The sequence below is a fragment of the Heptranchias perlo genome, chromosome 3, assembly GCF_035084215.1.
Source record: "Heptranchias perlo isolate sHepPer1 chromosome 3, sHepPer1.hap1, whole genome shotgun sequence".
In the NCBI taxonomy this organism is placed as follows: Eukaryota; Metazoa; Chordata; class Chondrichthyes; order Hexanchiformes; family Hexanchidae; genus Heptranchias; species Heptranchias perlo.
Window position 1 is genome coordinate 57,387,729 of NC_090327.1, and position 21,895 is coordinate 57,409,623.

At 44.7% G+C, this 21,895-nt stretch overlaps 1 protein-coding gene across 8 annotated transcripts in view; it reads left to right on the forward strand.

Moving 5' to 3' along the window:
- The window catches only part of efr3a (EFR3 homolog A (S. cerevisiae)), a 222,738-nt gene that overhangs the window by 196,511 nt on the left and 4,332 nt on the right, over positions 1–21,895 (forward strand). For all 8 annotated transcript variants that reach the window (XM_067979759.1, XM_067979758.1, XM_067979757.1 and 5 more), the window contains one exon: positions 402–451. In XM_067979759.1, coding sequence (XP_067835860.1) covers positions 402–451 — 50 coding nt within the window. The remainder of the gene's footprint in view (positions 1–401; positions 452–21,895) is intronic.

Sequence of the window (21,895 nt, forward strand, 5' to 3'; positions counted from 1 at the left end):
ATACAGCAATTTCACGACATTCATTGCATTTCAATAGTGAGGCAAATAGCAAAATGCTGTTTTTGCGAAGCTAACGGCGAGCTGCGTAAATCAGACAGCAACCTTTGGATATTGTCATTTAACCACCCATCTGCTCCTCACCTAGAGTTGCTGTACCATTTACACATGAATAACGGCAAGTGCCATTAACCTCACCATTATTTTGGCAGCAAAATCTGGCCCATTATTTCATCTGCATGGCAAACAGTTGGCTTTCTTTTTTAAAAAAAAAAACTCCAGGAGTTAGGGCTCATTTAAAAGTTTGACTGGTTCAAAAAATATTGTACTTGAATACCAGACGAGAGCAGTTGTTTGTGTTGAGATTCGGTAAGGATAATCTGTTTATTTTGCTCCTCTTCCAGTCAAATCTGCTCCACGACAAACTTACGGAGATATTTGAGCTGACCATAAGGTAAGTGACTTCCTTTTTGAGTAAGAATCCTATAACAATGCATATAAATCCAGATGGTAAATAATAGTTAGTGGTTCACCAGATTTTAATCAAAACGGAAGAATTTATCATCAAACATGGACTACCTTTTGAGATCAACGTGTCTACTTTATACACCTAAGGAATTATATTAAGTTCAAAATATTTTCACCAGGTTTTAAATAAAATTCTCACATCTTTTCCACTGAATCCAAATGGTAAAAGATACAGTAATGGAAAATAGTTTAATGTGTAATTTACCCCACCAGTGAATAGAACCAAGTATTTCACGGTACTACAGCTATAAATGAGGTTTCTAGGTTGGCAGTGTAATAAATTTCACATTCAGTGGCTTACCATCTAGGACTGTAAATGTGATACAAGGTATTCAAAAAATGTTATCAACCTGGATATTTTACTTCTTTGGGATGAGCATCATAACCAAAATATTCATGAACCAATTAAGGTTATACAGTTGCATCCAATTTAGTTCCAGTTGTTATGTGGAGCTTATTGTACACTAGTGTGATTTCTTCTGTAAAAATATAGTAATTTAATGATACTTAGGGCAGAAAAAAGGAATAAGATCAATGTTGAACATTTTCGGGCGAACCGAACTTCCACTGAATGCTATTGTGTTCCACAGATGTCACTACGAATTCAGATATTCTATTCCCCTACCCTGAAGCCTGACTTTCCAGTAAATACAGTGATATGATTTTTCAAGCCTCTATACATGTGGTGATTTGTGCACTCTTGTTACCATCTCAGCACTATTTACCCTATCATAACCTGTAATAATCTTGAAGACAGGACCAAAATATGTTTGATATGTGTCCTGTGACTGCAGTTTTGCCAGCACTCGTCCATCAGAGTCAGGTGGAAATTTTTACGTTTGTACAGTTTGAATCGACCCTCTTTCATTCTGCTGCATGTAGAAGTCATGAGGGTCAAGCTCGGGTCTCCTTTGAATCTTCCCTTGAGATTGGATAGCTTAAGTCGTGCTCCCAGGAGTCACGTTAGGTTTTCATTGCCATTTGGCAGAGAGTAAATTTGTAGTTAGAAACAGAAATGAAATTAACTTAATGGAAAATTAGATTAAAGCTCATTTGAAAAGATTTTTATATAACTTTTTTAGATCTTTAGGAATTAAGGAAATGCCCATTAAAAATAAATTAATGTAAATAGGCCATTCAACCCATCAAGTCTGTGCTGATGGTTTTTCTCCACATGAGCCACCTAGTCAAATCCCATTCTCCTCCCCCTTTAATATGCTCTTTCAAGCAAATATCTAATTCCTTTTTTTAAAAACACTTCGACTCTGCTTCAACTATGGTTTGTGGCTGAGAATTCTGATCTCCCCTTTACTACTTTTTATGATTGCTTTAAATTTGTGTCCTCTTTCATTTCATCGACCGGTCAAAATAATCTGTTGCTATTTACCTCATAACCTTGAAGGACCTCTATATAGGTCATCCTTTAACCTGCTTGGCTCTAGGGGTGGGGTGGCAGGAGACAAGGCCCCAACTTCTCAAGTCTCTTCATAACTGGTTACCCCTTTATCTCTGGCAATATTCCAGTGAATCTGTGCTGTTCCTTATCCATTACTTTTATATCCTTTCTGTAATGAGATGTCCAAAACAGAAAACAGCACACAGTACTCCCACTGAACTTTCCAAAGGTCTTGTACAAGTTCCACATTACCTCTTTGCTTTTGTATTCTAATATCTCTGGATGCAAAACCAGATTGTTTGCCTTATCTACTTGGGCTGTCACTTAGGTCTCTGTCTACTTCATTTAAATCTTGCCTCTCCCTATTACTTCCAAAATATATTACATCACTTTTTGTTATATTGAACTGCATCTGCCTCCCATCTGCCCATCCTTGTCTTTCACAATCTTCATAATTTGCCATGCCATTCATTTTGGTATTATCAAATTTTGATATTGCTCACTCTCTTAGCGTATAATTTGTAGTGAATAAGGTATTTATTTGCAGTATTTTATGCAATTCGCATGCAGTATTATGCAATTTTTACATGTGTATATTTTTAGCAAATTGTGTGTTAAGTTCTGGTGCTTCTGAATGACCTGTAAGTAGCACTAGGATAGCAACACTGAAGTAAAGTTATGCATACACAGCATTTGGGGACGGTAGGGGTTGGGAGTTAGTGTGGGGGGTGAATTGGGGTCTGGAATTGACGTGTGGGAGGAAGCATTGCAATTGGGGGTCCAACCGAGCAAGGAAGGAATGAGGCCACGGCAAGGAAGGATTGTCTGTTTGGGTGGTTATTTTTGGGGAAAAATTACATTGCAACATCTGGTTATATTTTCTATAACAAGGTCAAAAAGTGACATCATTTATGCGAGTTTGGCCAAGAATTATGGGGGGTTAAATTGGATAATCCCTGAAAACTGGCACTGAGATCGCGCCCATTCATAGAGATCAGAAAGTACGTTACGTTTGTGCTGCCTGCTGTTTTAATTGATTACTGTGTACAGCCATAAGAACATAAGAAATAGGAGCAGGAGCAGGATTAGGCCATCCGGCCCCTCGAGCCTGCTCCACCATTCAACAAGATCATGGCTGGTCTTCCACCTCAATGCCATTTTCCTGCACCATCCCCTTATCCCTTGATGCCTTTAAGATCTAGAAATCTATCGATCTCTGTTTTGAATGTACTCAATGACTGAGCCTCCACAGCCCTCTAGGGTAGAGGATTCCAAAGATTCACTACCCTCTGAGTAAAGAAATTTCTCCTCATCTCAGTTCCAACTGGCCTACCCCTTATTCTGAGACTGTGACCCCTGGTTCTAGACTCCCCAGCCAAGGGAAAACTTCCTCCTTGCATCTACCCTGTCGAACCCTGTAAGAATTTTGTATGTTTCAATGAGATCACCTCTCATCCTTCCAAACTCTAGAGAATACAGGCCTAGTCTACTCAATCTCTCCTCATACGACAATCCCACCATCCCAGGAATCAGTCTGGTGAACCTTCGTTGCACTCCCTCTATGGCAAGTATATCCTTTCTTAGGTAAGGAGACCAAAATTGTACACAATACTCCAGGTGTGGTCTCACCAAGGCCCTATATAATTGCAGTAAAACATCTTTACTCCTATACTCACATCCTCTTGAAATAAAGGCCAACATACCATTTGCCTTCCTAATTGCTTGCTGCACCTGCATGTTAGCATTCAGTGACTCATGTATAAGAACACCCTGTTCCCTTTGAACATCAACATTTCCCAATCTCTCTCCATTTTAAAAAAATACTCTGCATTTCTGTTTTTCCTACCAAAGTGGATAACTTCACATTTTTCCACATGATATTCCATCTGCCATGTTCTTGCCCACTCATTTAGCCTGTCTATATCCCCTTGAAGCCTCTTTGCATCCTCCTCACAACTCACATTCCCACTTAGTTTTGTGTCATCAGCAAACTTGGAAATCTTACATTTGGTCCCCTTATCCAAATCCTTGATATAGATTGTGACTAGCTGGGGCCCACGCACCTATCCCTGTGACACTCCACTAGTCACAGTCTGCCAACCTGAAAAAGACCCTTTATTACTACCCTGTTTTCTGTCTGTTAACCAATCCTCAATCCATGCCAGTAGCCAACGCTACCTGTGCTGTTGATTGGCTGCATGTATCGGCAGGGGACCCCCTGATTAAAATTGTATCTCCAGGAAAAGCAACAAGTGAAACAAACTAAGAACTAACCAGCAGACAGTTAACAACCCAGGACTGGGTTAACACTTGGGGCCTGTTAGAAACCTGCAGGGAATGTAAAGCAAGATGACAGCATTTTATACAATTTAGATAAAAAGGTTATGTGTAGATAATATGGTAATGGTAACTTCAACTAATAGTGTGGTAATGGTGACTTCACCTAATCCAGTATAAACTGGGAATGCTTTAATGGAAGTACATAGAATCCGACCTAGTAAATGTTGTACAAAATGGTATCTTGATATAATGGGGAAACTTGCATTGAGATCTGGGGCTCGATTTTACCACCTGCTATCGGGTGCGTTCTCGGCGGGGGGGGCCCCGAAAATCGGGAAATCCAGGAGCGGGACCGGATCCCGCCCACTTCCGGGTTCCCCGCTGACGCGCCGGCGTGCGCGCGCAGCCCCCGCTGGTGGAAATCCCGCAGGCAATTAAAGCCAGCGGGATGCCACTTGACAATATTTAGTTAGGTATTTCAGGTCATTAACTGACCTGATTAAGGGACTATGTGGGATTTTTGAACAACATAGGACTGTTTCCCGTACTGGGGGAAACGCTCCCAGCTCGAATGGACGTGTTGCAGCTGTCAGCCTGTGGCAGCTGCAAAGGTCCATTTGACAGGTGAGGGGGGGGGGGGGGGGGAGACCCTCACCCATTGCAGGAGGCCACTCTGTCACTTGGGACAAAGTTTGGCTCCACCACCCTCCTCCTGACGGTCAAAGTCACCAACCTGCACACTTACCCCGGGGTCCGGAAACATGTACCTACCTTGCGGACCCCCTCAGATGTACATCTTGCGGATGGGGGCTGCCGTAGCTGCAGTCATGACCTCCTCGGAGGGCGAACAGCATCACCAGCCGCGCCATCCACGCCGTCCACCTCTGACACGTGGAGCTCCACAACAGAGTGCTGTGACACATCCACCTGTACAGCAGGAGGGAGGGCTACCGCAGAGAGAGATGCGTCGCAGAGGGCACTACCCTCGCCACAGGGTCCACAGACCGAGGCTCAGCCTCCTGGACCTCTCTGAGCAGCAGTGCACACGGAGGCTGAGAGTCACTCGACATGTAGCCGTGGACATCTGCAGCCTCTTTCATGCCGAGCTGCTCCTGGCTGGCCCGTGCACCATCTTCCTACCTGTCGCTGTCAAAGTCACCACTGCCCCCCGAACTTCTCCTCCGCAGCCTTCCAGGGTGCAACCGGGGACATCACCGATGTCTCTCAGTCGTCTGCGCAGAAGAGCCCTGCAAATACACCTACACCCACTCTGCAGTGACACAATGGGTGGCATCAGTGCTGGGTCCTCATAGTGATATCCAGGAGCGGGCATTATTGCACAAACCGGACAGGATTCGCGAAGACATGGCAGTAGTGGTGCCAATATAATGTGTGATGTGAGTTGTTCTGAAATTCAATATAAGTAACAGCCATGACAAACCCTCAAACACCCTTGTGCATCCCCTTCATGCTCACGACACGTTTGCCTTACGCTGCCTACTGCACATATGTGATGCATGCCCTGTGGCTGCAGCACAGGTGGTGGCAGGTTGAGTGAGGCTGGCCATGAAAGAGATGCACGAGAGGGTGAGTATGGGATAGAGCCATGAGATTGTATGAGGATTGGGTTGAGTGGTAGTGGCGGGGTGCGTACTGGCGAGGTGAGTAGGTGCAGGTAAGATGAGGATGGGGTTTGAGTGGGTATGAGGGGTGATGTGACAGAGTAGTGTTGGCAGTGCCGAAGGAGATGTGGGGTGGAGGCAGTGATGTGGTAGACGGAGTGTAGGGGAAGGACTACGTGTACTCACTGTGGCTGACCTACTGAGGTCATTGGACCGCCTCCTGCACTGTGTGCAGGTGGGCGATATGTTGGCGGCGCAGGTGACCCCCTCTGCCACCTCGAGCCAGGCCTTCCTGGTGGCGGAGGCGGGCCGCTTCCTCCCGCCCGCCGGGTGGAAGATCTCTGTCCTCCCACTCCTCCTCACCCCATGTATTGATACCTGGGGTGAGGCATCATTAAACTGGGAGCAGCCTTCCCCCTGGGCTGCTCCATGCAGTCATCTTTGCTATTGGTTGCAGCATGTGTCAGTGGAGGACTGCTCCTTTAAATAGAGCGCCTCCAGCTGACAGATCTTACTGCGCATGTGCAGCCCACCCGACACGCAGATCAGCAGCGGGGAACCCGGAGGAGCAGGTAAGTGGATCCAATTAGTGGTTTGCCTGCTACGATCACGCGGGAAACCCACTAATTTCACCGGGCACGTTACCCACACGCCCGCTAGCCCATCCGCCGAGAACCCGCAGCCCTGCTAAAATCGGGCCCCTGGTTCTTGCAAGTAATCAGAACAATATCCATAATAAAAATAAAGTAGTGGAACCTCTGGTTTGAGTGACCATTATATGATTAAATTTGAGATAATCTGGGAATCTGCCAATAAGGACCAGTATGGAATGAGGGCCTAAATAAAAGAAATGAAGTAGGATGTATTGCTGAGATTGGTTGAGGAAAAATAGAAGACTTTTAAATGTGTAATAAAATGCAAGATGAGCAAGTGTAACAAGCAAGAGCAGGAGACTGTACTCTGGGTGGGGGACTTCAATGTCCAACCCCAAGAGTGGCTCGGTAACACCACTACTGACAGAGCTGGCTGAGTCCTGAAGGATGGAGCTGCCAGACAGGGCCTGCGGCAGGTGGTGAGCGAACCAACACAAGGGAAAAACCTACTTGACCTCATCTTCACCAATCTAGCCGTCGCAGATGCATCTGTCTTCAGCACTACAGCCGGGATGTTGTCAGGGCCAGTAGCCTTTGCAGTATCCAGTGCACTCGGCCGTTTCTTGATATCACGTGGAGTAAATTGAATTGGCTGAAGACTGGCTTCTGTGATGTTGGGGATATCGGGAGGAGGCAGAGATGGGTCTCCACTCGGCACTTTTGGCTGAAGATGGTTGCAAACGCTGGGCTGGGCTCCGCCATCGTTGAGGATGGAGGTTTCACGGAGCCTCCTCCACCTGTTAGCTGTTTAATTGTCCACCACAATTCGCGACTGGATGTGGCAGGACTGCAGAACTTTGACCTAATCAGTTGGTTGTGGGATCGCTGAGCTCTGTCTACAGCTTGCTGTTTATGCTGTTTAGCATGCATGTAGTCCTGTGTTGTAGCTTCACCAGATTGGCACCTCATTTTTAGGTTTGCCTGGTGCTGCTCCTAGCATGCTCTTCTACACTCCTTGAACCAGGGTTGATCCCCTGGCTTGTTGGTAATGGTAGAGTGAGGAATATGCCGGTCCATGAGGTTATAGATTGGAATACAATTCTGCTGCTGCTGATGGCCCACAGCGCCTTGTGGGTGCCTAGTTTTGAGCTGCTTGATCTGTTCTGAATCTATCCCATTTAGCATGGTGATAGTGCTACACAACACAATGAATGGTGTCCTCAAAGTGCTCCAGTACTAGCCCGCCTCTAGCCAAGTTGTTCCAGTACAGCTACAACACTGACATCTACCAGACAAAGTGAAAAATTCCACAGGTATGCCCTGTCCACAAAAAGCAGGACAAATCCAATCCGGCCAAATTACCATCTCATCAGTCTACTCTCAATCATCAGCAAAGTGCTGGAAGATGTCGTTGACAGTCCTAGTAAGCGGCACTTACTCACCAATAACCTGCTCTCCAATGCTCAGTTTGGGTTCTGCCAAGACCACTCTGCTCTGGATCTCGTTATAGCCTTGGTCCAAACATGGACAAAAGAGCTGAATTCCAGAGGTGAGGTGAGAGTGACTGCCCTTGACATCAAGGCAGCATTTGACCAAGTGTGGCATCAAGGAGCCCTCGTAAAATTGAAGTCATTGGGAATCGGGGAAAGCTCTCCATTGGCTGGAGTCATACCTAGCACAAAGGAAGATGGTAGTGGTTGTTGGAGGCCAATCATCTCAGCCCCAGGATATCACTCTGGAAGTTCCTCAGGGCAATGTCCTAGGCCCAACCATCTTCAGCTGCTTCATCAACGACCTTCCCTCCATCATAAGGTCAGAAATGGGGATGTTAGCTGCTGATTGCACAATGTTAAATTCCATTCGCAACCCCTCAATGAAGCAGTCTGTGCCCGCTTACAGCAAGACCTGGACAACATCCAGGCTTGGGCTGATAAGTGGCAAGTAAGGGCCAGGCAGTGACCATCTCCAAGAGAGAGACTAACCACCTCCCTTTGACATTCAGCGGCATTACCATCGCTGGATTCCCCCACCATCAACATCCTGGGGGTTGCCATTAACCAGAAAGTTAAGTGGGCCAGCCACATAAATACTGTGGCTACAAGAGTAGGTCAAAGGCTGGGTACTCTGCGGCGAGTGACTCACCACCTGACTTCCCCCAAAGCCTTTCCACCATCTACGAGACGCAAGTCAAGAGTGTGATGGCATACTCTCCACCTAGGACAAGCACAGCAGGCGCATGGGAACACAACTGCCTGCACATTCCCCTCCAAGTCACACACCATCCTGACTTGGAAATATATCGCCGTTCCTTCATCGTCGCTGGGTCAAAATCCTGATACTCCCTACCTAACAGCACTGTGGGAGAACCTTCACACAGACTGCAGCAGTTCAAGAAGGTGGCTCACCATCACCTTCTCAAGGGCAATTAGGGATGGGCAATAAAAGCTGGCCTTGCCAGCGACGCCCACATCCCATGAATGAATCTTTCTAAAAAAAAACTAAATAGTAAATCCAAAGTGGTTCAATAGAGCAATTAAAATGGAAGAAGGTAAATTATTCTGATAAAGCCTATAAGGAAATTGGTGGGGGAAGTAATAGGAAAATGTTAAATAAACTTTTTCTAAAAAAAATAGTTTTTGGGCTAAGAGGAGACTACAGAAACATAGCAAAGGAGGTTGAACACAATAATCAAGCACTCTTTTTCAGTATCATAACAGTAAGTGTAAATTCCTCCCTTACAAATCACAAATAAGGTGGTGGAGTACTGGAAGATGAAGGGAAAGTAATGGAATTACTTAATGACTTTCTAGAAATATTCAGTAGTGAAAAAAATACTGATTTACTATCTAATTATTCAATTACAAACATCCTAGAGGATTTTGAAATACATGTACAGGAGGTACTCTTATAGATGGTGCATATTCTATGATGCAAAATGGGACTGGGGGAAATTAGGTGCTGGCTACAGTCATGCAGAAACATTAAATACTGGAGAAACTCTCTAGGTTTGGAAGCAAGCATGTGTGGAACCTATAGTGAAAGAGGACAAATCTGGCCCAGGCATCTATAGGCTCATTAGCCTAACATTAACAGCAGTAATCGCTTAGTACAGTTGGCAGCACTCTTGCCTCTGGGTCAAAAGATTATGGATTCAAGGCTCGCATCAGGAGCATTTAAATTTGGCTGAAGCTGCAGCCCAGTACTGAGGGAGTGCGATATTGTGGGACGTGCCATCCTTTGGTTATGAGTTTAACAACACTTGAAAAGGCAGACTGGACCTTAAGATCTCATCTTAAGAAATCACCTGCTCTTTGAATATTAACACTGGTCCCTGAACCAATACAAACAAAAAAATCTGACCATTCAACTCATCATCATTATATGGGACGTTGCTGGCTATTGCATTTGCCAAATAACAGTCATTGCATTTCATTTGTTTTTGGGAAACGTTTGAGATATTTCAATAACATAAGCTGTTAGTAAAATAATTTATTTTATTTAATCATTCTAACTGGGCTAGAGCAGCACCTATATTGTAATACCTTACTAGGGAACAGCCAGCATAGACCGAGAAGGTTCAGGTTGGAGAACTACTTTGGCTTCTTGACAACCTGACAAAAGAAAATAAATAATTATTATTTCAGTTCAATGTCAAGCAAATGTGCACAAAAATTTAAAAAACAAATCGAATATTGAGATAACCAGAACAGTAGACTACAAGTCAGCAGAGATTATGCTAAGGCTTTATAATGCACTAGTCAGGTCAGATCTGGAGTACTATTTACACTTTTGCTAGTCATGCTTCAGAGAATCGTAGAAAGGTTACAACATGAAAGGAGGCCATTCTGGTCTTGACTCTTCCGCCAATAGGAACATTTTCTCTCTATCTACTCTATCTAAACCCTTCATTATTTTGAATGCCTCTATCAAATCGCCCTGCAACTGTCTCTGTTCTAAGCAGTGCAACCCCAGCTTCTCCAGTCTATCCATGTAACCAAAGTCCCTCATCCTTGGAATCATTCTAGTAAATCTCTTCTGCGCCCTCTGTAAGGCCTTCACATCTTTCCTGAAGTGCGGTGTCCAGAACTGGACACAATACTCCAGTTGTGGCCGAACCAGTGTTTTATAAAGGTTCATCATGACTTCCATACTTTTGTACTCTGTGCCTCTATTTATAAAGCCTAGGATCCCGTATGCTTTTTTAACCGCTTTCTCAACCTGCCCTGCCACTTTCGATTTGTGCACATATACCCTCAGATCTCTCTGTTCCTGTACCCCTTTTAGAATTGTGCCCTTTAGTTTATATTGCCTCTCCTCGTTCTTCCTACTGAAATGTATTACTTTGCATTTTTCTGTGTTAAATTTCATCTTTCATGTGTCCGCCCTTGCCACCAGCCTGTCTATATCCTCTTGAAGTCGATCACTATCCTCCGTATTGTTTACTACCCTTCCAAGTTTTGTAGAATCAAACATTAGGGGCATTCAAAGTGCAGTTGACTGTTAAGCTTGAGAGTTAATGTACTAGAGGGACAAGCTTCATTGGGCCAAATGACTTTTTATCAGCCTTTTTCTTGTGTTATGTCCTTCCATACAGTGAATATTTGAAAGGAAATAGTTCTTGAAATAAGCAGTATTATAGTCATTGTTAGAAATTTCTGTAAGCCGTTTTGATCGTGACCTTGTATTTCTCCCTTAGTTCTGGGTTAAAGCAATCTATTCTACCTTTTCAGTTCCGAAGTATATGATTGCAACACAAAACTTGCAGGCATTTGTGTTAATTTCCCTGCAATTATGTGTTGAATGCATCTGGTAGGGGCCAACAAGAAGACATCGTGAAGATATTAAGGTTTTGATGATAGATTATCCTGATTTAAATGGACACACTTCCCGAAAAAAGTTTTTTTTACTAACAGAGAATGAAAATTTGTGCATCCCCTCAGCCCTATTACTGTTGAAGCGTAGCCATACTTTCCTTTTGTTACTCCTGCGCCTATGCTAAATAAAAATTACAAATAGTGGGGGAAAAATTGGTTAAGGGTCCGTTCTGGGCAACACCCCACGCCCGGCGGACGCTGGGCAGGCAAGACATAAGTTTGGTCCCCAGGGAGCACTAACCTGCAATCGGTGTTCCTTTCCAGGCCTTTCACTTGGAATGAATGCAATTTGCACTTTCCGCCACCAGAGGGAGCTCCATCTCTTAAAGGGAAGATGTTTCTTAGAAATCTCTTAAAGGTAGCTGGTACCAGTTATTTGCTGAAAATAACAGTCTACTGTCTGCATGGAGTCTAAACAGAGATCATACATTGCACACGTAAAACACAGATGCAGATCCCATCCCTATGTTTACACTGATGAGTTATGTTAAAACATTGAATAAAGGTTGTGCATTGCTAAATTCCACATCCTGCAATCTGCACATCAGACCTCACCAATCTGCCGATCTGAGTTGGTACCAGGCCTGCGAGAGCGCATGCACCAAGGTTTTCTGCTGATGCACTGAAGACCTTGGGTGCAGGAGGTGGACAGAAGGAGGGACATCCTATATCGGCGGTGGGGGGGGTGAAGAGAGGCCCTCCAGACATACACTCAAAAGACAGTGGGAGGCAGCAGGGAACGAAGTCAATGCCAGGCGCACAGTATCATGAACATGGATGCAGTGCAGGAAGAAGTTCAATGCTTTGACATGAGTGGGCAAGGTGAGTGAGGTCAACTGTCAAGTGGCGTCTCCTACCAACTGCACCACGCACTACACCCCCATACCGATAAACTCTTTCCATCAGTACTCAACTCTTCCAATCAGATGTTTCCTCCTGCCCTTACACATTACCACTGTTTCAAGCCACCCACCCACAACTCTCAGGCCCACACACTGGCAGCTATTCAACCATGACAGACACATCACCCAGGCACACGCCTCGCTTTCTTGCAGGAGAAGGTGGCACATATCAAGAGGCAGCAAGTGGCAGTGGCATTTAGTCCCTCGAGCCTGTTCCATCATTCAGTGAGCTCATGGTGGACCTGTGACCTAACTTCATATACCCGCCTTAGCCCCATATCCCTTCATACCCTTGGTTCACAGAAATCTATCAATCTCAGATTTAACATTCACAAGTGAGCTAGTATCAACTCCCATCTGTAGAAGAGCGTTCCAACTGTCTCCCACGTGTAGAAGCATTTCCTAACTTCACTCCTGCATGTCCTGGCTCTAAATGTTAGGCTGTGTCCCTGCGTCTTAGTATTGAAGTCTAGGAGACCTACAAAAACGTTTACAAACGTCTTGGCAGCCAGAGGCAATAATCCAGCCGCTAACCTGTAAATCCTGCATTGTCCCTTTTAAATAGCGCCGGTGGGGGGGTCCTCCAGGCACTCTAAGACACGTTCAGATGGTCGGGGTTAAGACTGTGCGTTGAGTTGAGCGTTAAGTCCCAAAATGGTGTCTATCACTTTAAATCAGCGTGGCACACTGATTGAAGCCATTTTCTCCTTACTTTGCATGATTCCAGCATTTCTTATCTGCGCCTGCGCTAACTCCTTTACCAAGATGGCGTCAGGCGCACGTCACGTGCAGGAAACGTGCGTGCGCATCCAAGACGCCATCTTGGATGTTGGAGAGGCCATGTCGCACTGAAACAACGGGCACTACATGGCCCAATTTAGTGCCCAGTCTCAAGTATAGTGTCCATAGTTTCCATACATTGATCTAGTCCATTGCACCTCTTAGGATTATAAAAAGATTTGGCAAGAAATCATAGTAGTGATTTTTTTTTTCATTATAACAACCATGATATTAAACCTGACACTTCTTGCACCAGCTAAGGCCATAATTCTTCTTGTAGTGGCCTTGTTTGTCTCCTGTGGTCCTGTTTATTTAAACCCCTGTAGTGCCAGCCAAAGTAGGGCAGTGTGATATTGGGCATAGTTAAGGCAGATAAAGGAATCAGACCAAATCTGTAAGTAGGTGGAACATAGAAAGATGAAATTCAGTACAAATAGGTATACAGTACTGCACATGTGATAGAAAAGAAAATGAACTCTTATGAAAGTTGCAGAACTTGATAAAGTTGAAGAGGATCTACAGGTGTTAATAGATTCAGCACTCAACTGATTTAATCAATGAATTTATTGATCAAAGATAAATTTAGAACTGATGCCAGCAAGAGGTTCTTCTCACAGTGATCAACACCTGGAATGGACTCGCGTAGGATAGTCCAGGCAAAAACTTGTGCAATCATTTCAGACGCAGTTGGATGTTGTGTTGAGGGAATAAGCTTTTCTCGATGGTTAAGTTCTGAGCTTGAGGAGCAGCTGTAGTCACTGCAGAGCATAAGGAATGCTGAAGGTTTCCTGGATCATATGTTCCAGGAGGTGGTCACCCTGCAGCCACAGAGAGTTCAGGATAGCAAGTGGGTGTCCATCTGAAAGGGTAGGAAGAGGCAGGCAGTGCAGGAATCCTCTGGGTGTGTGTCATTCTCAAACCAATATTCAGCATTGAATACCAGCGAGGGTGACGACACCTCAAAGGAGTGCGTAGAAATGTAGAAAATAGGAGCAGAAGTAGGCCATTCGGCCCTTCGAGCCTGCTCCGCCATTCAGTATGATCACGGCTGATCCTCTATCTCAATACCATATTCCCGCTCTCCCCCCATGATGCCTTTTATGTCTAGAAATCTATCTATCTCCTTAAATATATTCAGTGACTTGGCCTCCACAGCCTCCTGTGGTAGAGAATTCCACAAGTGCACCACCCTCTGAGTGGAGAAATTTCTCCTCATCTCAGTCCTAAATGTCCTACCCTGTATCCTGTGACTGTGACCCCTCGTTCTGGACCCCCCCAGCCAGGGGAAACATCCACCCTGCATCCAGACTGTCTAGCCCTGTCAGAATTTTATATGTTTCAATGAGATCCTCTCTCATTCTTCTAAACTCGAGTGAATACAGGCCGAGTTGACCCAACCACTTCTCATACAACAGTCCTGCCATCCCAGGAATCAGTCTGGTGAACCTTCGCTGCACTCCCTCTATGGCAAGTATATCCTTTCTTAGGTAAGGAGACCAAAACTGCACACAATACTCCAGGTGTGGTCTCACCAAGGCCCTGTATAACTGCAGATAGACATCCTTGCTCCTGTCTCACATCCTCTTGCAACGAAGGCCAACATACCATTTGCCTTCCTAACTGCTTGCTGCACCTGTGTGTTTGCTTTCAGTGACTGGTGTACAAGGGCACCCAGGTCCCTTTGTACATCAACATTTCCCAATCTATCACCATTTAAATAGTACGCTGCCTTTCTGTTTTTCCTTCCGAAGTGGATAACTTCACATTTATCCACATTATGCTGCATCTGCCATGTATTTGCCCACTCACTCAACTTGTCTAAATCCCCTTGAAGCCTCTTTGCATCCTCCTCACAACTCACAATCCCACCTAGTTTTGTGTCGTCAGCAAACTTGGAAATATTACATTTGGTTCCCTCATCCAAATCATTGATATATATTGTGAATAGCTGGGGCACAAGCACCGATCCCTGTGGTACCCCACTAGTCACTGCCTGCCACCCAGAAAAAGACCCATTTATTCCTATTCTGTTTCCTGTCTGTTAACCAATTTTCAATCCATTCCAGTATATTACCCCCGATCCCATGTGCTTTAATTTTTCACACTAACCTCTTATGTGGGACTTCATCAAAGGCCTTCTGAAAATCCAGATAAACCACATCCACTGGTTCTCCCTTATCTATTCTACCAGTTACATCCTCAAAAAACTGCAGTAGGTTTGTCAAACATGATTTCCCTTTCATAAATCCATGTTGACTTTGTCTAATCCCGCTGATATTTTCTAAGTGTCCTGTTATCACATCCTTTATAATAGACTCTAGCAATTTCCCTACTACTGATGTTAAGCTAACTGGTCTGTAGTTCCCTGTTTTTTCTCTCCCTCCTTTTTTAAATCGTGGGGTTACATTTGCCACCCTCCAATCTGCAGGAACTATTCCATAATCTATAGAATTTTGTAAGATGACAACCAATGCATCCACTATTTCCATGGCTACCTCTTTTAGTACTCTGGGATGCAGATTATCAGGCCCTTGGGATTTATCGGCTTTCAGTCCCATTAATTTCTTCACTTTTTACAAATACTAATTTCTTTTAATTCCTCCTTCTCACTAGTCCCTTGGTTCCCTAGCATTTCTGTGAAGTTATTTGTGTCCTCTTCCGTGAAGACAGAACCAAAGTATTTGTTTAGTTGCTCTGCCATTTCCTTGTTCCCCATTATAAATTCTCCCGTTTCTAACTGTAAGGGACCTACATTTGTCTTCACTAATCTTTTTCTTTTTACATACTTGTAGAAGCTTTTACAATCTACTTTTATGTTCCTTGCAAGTTTACTCTCATACTCTCTTTTTCCCCCTCTTAATCTCTTGGTCCTTTTTTGCTGAATTCTAAACTGCTCCCAATCCTCAGGCTTGCTACTTTTTCTGGCAACTTTATATGACTTCTCTTTGGATCTAATACTATCCTTAATTTCCTTTGTTAGCCATGGTTGGGCCGCTTTTCCTTTTGTGTTTTTCCGCCAGAAAGGAATGTATAAATTGTTGCAATTCATGCATTCGTTTCTTAAACGTTGGCCATTGCCTATCCACCGTCGTGCCTTTTAATGAAGCTTCCCAATCTATCATAGCCAACTCACTCCTCGTACCTTCGTAGTTTCCTTTGTTTAGATTTAGGACCCTAGTTTCGGATTGGACTACTTCACTTTCCATCTTAATGAATTCTATCATGTTCTGGTCACTCTTCCCTAAAGGACCCCGCACAACAAGATTATTAACTAACCCCTTCTCATTGCACAATACCCAGTCCAGGATAGCCCGTTCCCTGGTTGGCTCCTCAACGTACTGGTCTAAAAAAACCATCTCGTACACACTCCAGGAATTCATCCTCCACAGTATTATTGCTAATTTGGTTTGGCCAGTCTATATGTAGATTAAAGTCACCCATGATTAATGTAGTACCCTTGTTACATGCATCTCTAATTTCCTGTTTGATGCCATCCCCTATATTACCACCACTGTTTGGAGGCCTATATACAACTCCCACCAGTGTTTTCTGCCCCTTGGTGCTTCTTAACTCCACCCAGACTGAATCTACATCTTGATTTTCTGAGCCAATATCCTTTCTCGCTATTGCTCTGATTTCATCCTTTACTAACAACGCCACCCCACCTCCTTTTCCTTTTTGCCTGTTCTTCCTAAATATCGAACACCCTTGGATATTCAGCTCCCAGCCTTGGTCACCCTGCAGCCATGTCGCTGTAATTGCAATTATATCGTATCCATTTACATCTATTTGCACTGTTAATTCGTCTACCTTACGAATGCTTCGTGCTTTCAGACACAGTACCTTTAGATTTGTCTTTTTAACATTTTTAGACATCTTAACATTTTTTTTGTACTATGGCCCTATTTGTCTTATTACCATTTTTTCTTACCCGGACCCTATTTATTAGTGCACTCTTTTGTTTGTACACTCTGTCCCTTCCTCTCTCAATCTGGTTATCCTTACCCCAATCACATACCTGCACTGTTTCTTTGTCTTTTCTCTTTAGCATTCTAGATTTCTCTCCACCAGGCGCCCCCCCCCCCCCCCCACTTATTTAGTTTAAAGCCCTATCCACCTCCCTAGTTATTCGATTCACTAGAACTCTGGTCCCAGCATGGTTCAGGTGTAGTCCGTCCCAACGGAACAACTCTCTCTTTCCCCAGTACTGGTGCCAGTGCCCCACGAATCAAAACCCACTTCTCCCACATCAATCTTTGAACCATGCATTCATCTCTCTGATCTTATTTACCCTATGTCAATTTGCTCGTGGCTCAGGTAATAATCCAGAGATTATTACCTTTGTGGTTCTGCTTTTTAATTTAGTCCCTAGCTGCTCAAACTCTCTCAGCAGAACCTTTTTCTTAGGTACCAACGACATAGGTAGGACTACATGGACCTGCAGTGCAGTCCTGAGCATGGCACCATGGCGCAAATGACTGCACAGGGCAGCACAATGAAGTGTAGAAATTCAGTAGTCATAGGGGATTCGATAGTCAAGGGGGCAGACAGGCGTTTCTGTGACTGCTGACGTGAGTCCTGCTGTGTTGCCTCCCTGGTGCCAGGCTAAAGGACATCACAGAGAGGGTACAAAACATTCTGCGGGGAGAGGGAGGGAAACAGCCATGTGGGTACCAACGACATAGGAAAGGAAAGGGATGAGGTCCTGTGGTCAGAATTTCAAGAGCTAGGGAGGAAGTTAAAAGCAGGTCCTCAAAGGTAGTCATCTCTGGATTACTCTGTGCCACACACTAGTGACTACAGAAATAGGAAGATACGGATAGGTTAATGCATGGCTAGTGACATGGTGCATGAGGGAGGGCTTCAGATTCTTGAGGCATTGGGACCAGTTCTGGGGCAGGATGGACCCGTTCAAGACGAACGGGTTGCACCTCAACAGAGCTGGGACCAGTGTCCTCGCCGGGAGGTTCACAATTGCTGTTTGGGAGGGTTTAAACTAATTTGGCAGGGGGATGGGCACCAGGATGTAGCATTAGAAAGGAGAAACAAGGTTCACAAAGGATTGGGAGGGACAGATAGCACCAGAGTAAGAAATAGTACAGTATTAGGTGGGATCAGACTGAGAGAATACGAGAAGGTGCTGTCAAGCGGCACTTACTCACCAATAACCTGCTCACCGATGCTCAGTTTGGATTCCGGCAGGACCACTCGGCTCCCGACCTCATTACAGCCTTGGTCCAAACATGGACAAAAGAGCTGAATTCCAGAGGTGAGGTGACAGTGACTGCCCTTGACATCAAGGCAGCATTTGACCGAGTGTGGCACCAACGAGCCCCAGTAAAATTGAAGTTAATGGGAATGGGGGAAAACTCTCCAGTGGCTGGAGTCATACCTAGCACAAAGGAAGATGGTGGTCGTTGTTGGAGGCCAATCATCTCAGCCCCAGGACATTGCTGCAGGAGTTCCTCAGGGCAGTGTCCTTGGCCCAACCATCTTCAGCTGCTTCATCAATGACCTTCCCTCCATCATAAGGTCAGAAATGGGAATGTTCGCTGATGATTGCACAGTGTTCCGTTCCATTCGCGACCCCTCAGATAATGAAGCAGTCCGTGCTCGCATGCAGCAAGACCTGGACAATATCCAGGCTTGGGCTGATAAGTGGCAAGTAACATTCATGCCAGGCAATGACCACCTCCCCTTGACATTCAACGGCATTACCATTGCCGAATCCCCCACCATCAACACCCTGGGAGTCACCAATGACCAGAAACTTAACTGGACCAGCCACATAAATACTGTGGATACAAGAACAGGTTGGATGCTGGGTATTCTGCGGCGAGTGACTCACCTCCTGACTCTCCAAAGCCTTTCCACCATCTACAAGGCACAAGTCAGGAGTGTGATGAATACTCTCCACTTGCCTGGGTGAGTGCAGCTCCAACAACACTCAAGAAACTCAACGCCATCCAAGACAAAGCAGCCCGCTTGATTGGCACCCCATCCACCACCCTAAACATTCACTCCCTACACCACCGGCGCACTGTGGCTGCAGTGTGTACCATCTACAGGATGCACTGCAGCAACTCGCCAAGGCTTCTTCGACAGCACCTCCAAAACCTGTGACCTCTAGCACCTAGAAGGACAAGGGCAGCAGGTACATGGGAACAACACCACCTGCACGTTCCCCTCCAAGTCACACACCATCCCGACTGGGAAATATATCGCCGTTCCTTCATCGTCGCTGGGTCAAAATCCTGGAACTCCCAAACTAACAGCACTGTGGGAGAACCTTCACCACACGGACTGCAGCGGTTCAAGAAGGCAGCTCACCACCACCTTCTTAAGGGCAATTACAGATGAGCAATAAATGCTGGCCTTGCCAGTGACGCCCATGAACAAATTTTTTTTTAAAAGGTGTAAGCCGTTTCGAGTGCATGTGTGTAAGCGCACGGTGTGGTAAATAAGGTTGGTGAGCTGCGGGCGCAATTAGCCACATGGGAATATGATATAATGGCGATAACGGTGACCTGGCTCAAAAAAGGGCAGGATTGGGTACTAAATATTCCTGGACACAAGGTGTTCAGAAAAGATAGGGAAGGGTGGGGGGGTGGCAGTATTGATTAAGGAAAATATTGCAGTGCTGGAGAGAGAGGATGTCCTTGAGGAGTCAAAGACAGAATCTACTTGGTTAGAGTTAAACAACAGAGGTGCCATTACACTACATATATTCTATAGGCCACCAACTGGTGGGAAGGATGTAGTGGAGCAAATTTGCAGGGAAATTAGAGATGTGCAAGAGCCATAAAGTAGTGATAATGGGGGACTTCAACAATCCTAATGTAGACTGGGATAGTAATACTGTAAATGGCAACGAGGGGGAGGAATTTCTGAAGTGTTCAGGAGAACTTTCTTGATCAGTATGTTTCCGGCCCAATGAGGAAGGAGGCATTGCTGGATTTAGTTCTGGGGAATGAAGTGTGTCAAATGGAGCAAGTGTCAGTGGGGGAACATTTAGGGAACAGTTATCATAGTATAAGGATTAGATTAGCTATGGAGAAGGAGCATCCTAGAGTAAAAATACTTAGTTGGAGGCGGGCCAATTTCAGTGGGTTGAGAACAGATCTGGCCAAGGTAAATTGGAATCAAAGATTGGCAGGCAAAACTGTAATCGAACAATAGGAGGCCCTTAAAGAGGAGATGGTTTGGGTACAGTCTAGGTACGTTCCCACAAGAGGGAAAGGTAGGGCAACCAAAGGTAGAACTTCCTGGATGACGAAAGAGATAGAGAGTAAGATGAAGCAGAAAAACGGGGCGTATGACTGATGTCAGGCTGATAATACAAGTGAGAACCAGGCTAAATATAGAAAGTTCAGGGAAGTGAAAAAGGAAATTAGAGGGGCAAAGAGAGTGTATGAGAATAGACTGCCGGCTAATATAAAAGAGAAACCAAAAGTCTTCTATAGGCATAAAATAGTAAATGGGTAATGAGAAGGGGGTGGGGCCAATTAGGGACCAAAAAGGAGATCTACACGTGGAAGCTGAGGTACTAAATGAGTACTTTGCATCTGTTGAGGTGGTTGAGATACTGGATGGGCTAAAAATTGATAGAGGAGGTACTAGAAAGACTGGCTTTACTTAAAGTAGATAAGTCACCTGGTCTGGATGGGATGAATCTTTGTTTGCTGAGGGAAATAGGGGTGGAAATTCTTGAGATGCTGGCCAAAATCTTCTAATCCTCCTTAGATATGAGGGTGGTGCCAGAGGACTGGAGAATTGCAAATGTTACACCATTGTTCAAAAAAGGGTGTAAGGATAAACCCGGCAACTACAGGCCAGTCAGTTTAACTTTGGTGGTGGGGAAGCTTTTAGAAACAGTAATCTGGGACAAAATTAATAGTCACTTGGACAAGTGTGGATTAATGAAGGAAAGCCAGCATGAATTTGTTAAAGGCAAATCGTGTTTAACTAACTTGAGTTTTTTGATGAGGTTAGAGAGGGTTGATGAGGGCAATGTGGTGGTTGTTGTGTATATGGACTTTCAAAAGGCATTTGATAAATGCCACATAATAGGTTTGTCAGCAAAATTGATGTCCATGGAATAAAATAGGCAGTGGCAGCATGGATATGCAATTGGCTAAGTGACAGGAAACTGAGAGTAGTGGTGAACAGTTGTTTCTCGAACTGAAGGAAGGTATGCAGTGGCATTCCCCAGGGTCGGCACTAGGACCACTGCTTTTTTTTAATATATATTAATAACTTCGACTTGGGTGTACAGGGCACAATTTCAAAATTTGCAGATGACACAAAACTTGGAAGTGTAGTAAAGAGTGAGGAGGATAGTGATCGAGTTAAAGATGATACAGACAGGCTGGTGAAATGGGCAGACACGTGGCAGATGAAATTTAACAGAAGTGCGAAGTGATATGTTTTTGGCAGGAAGAATGGAGAGAGGCAATATAAACTGAATGGTATAATTCTAAAGGGGGTGCAGGAACAGAGACCTGGGGGTATAGGTGAACAAATCTTTTGAAGGTGACAGGACAGGTTGAGAAAGCGGTTAAAAAGCCATACGGGATCCTGGGCTTAATAAATAGAAGCACAGGGTACAAAAGTATGGAAGTTATGTTGAACCTTTTTTTTGAAAACACTATTTCGGCCACAGCTGGCGTATTGTGTCCGTTTCTGGGCACCGCCCTATAGGAATGATGTGACGGCCTTAGAAAGGATGCAGAAAAGATTTACTAGAATGGTTCCAGGGATGAGGGACTATAGTTACGTGGATAGACTGGAAAAGCTGGGGTTCGCCTTAGAGTAGTGAAGGTTAAAAGAAGATTTGGTAGAAGTGTTCAAAATCACGAAGGGTTTAGATAAAGTAAATAGAAAGAAACTGTTCCCATTGGTGGAAGGATCGAGAACCAGAGGA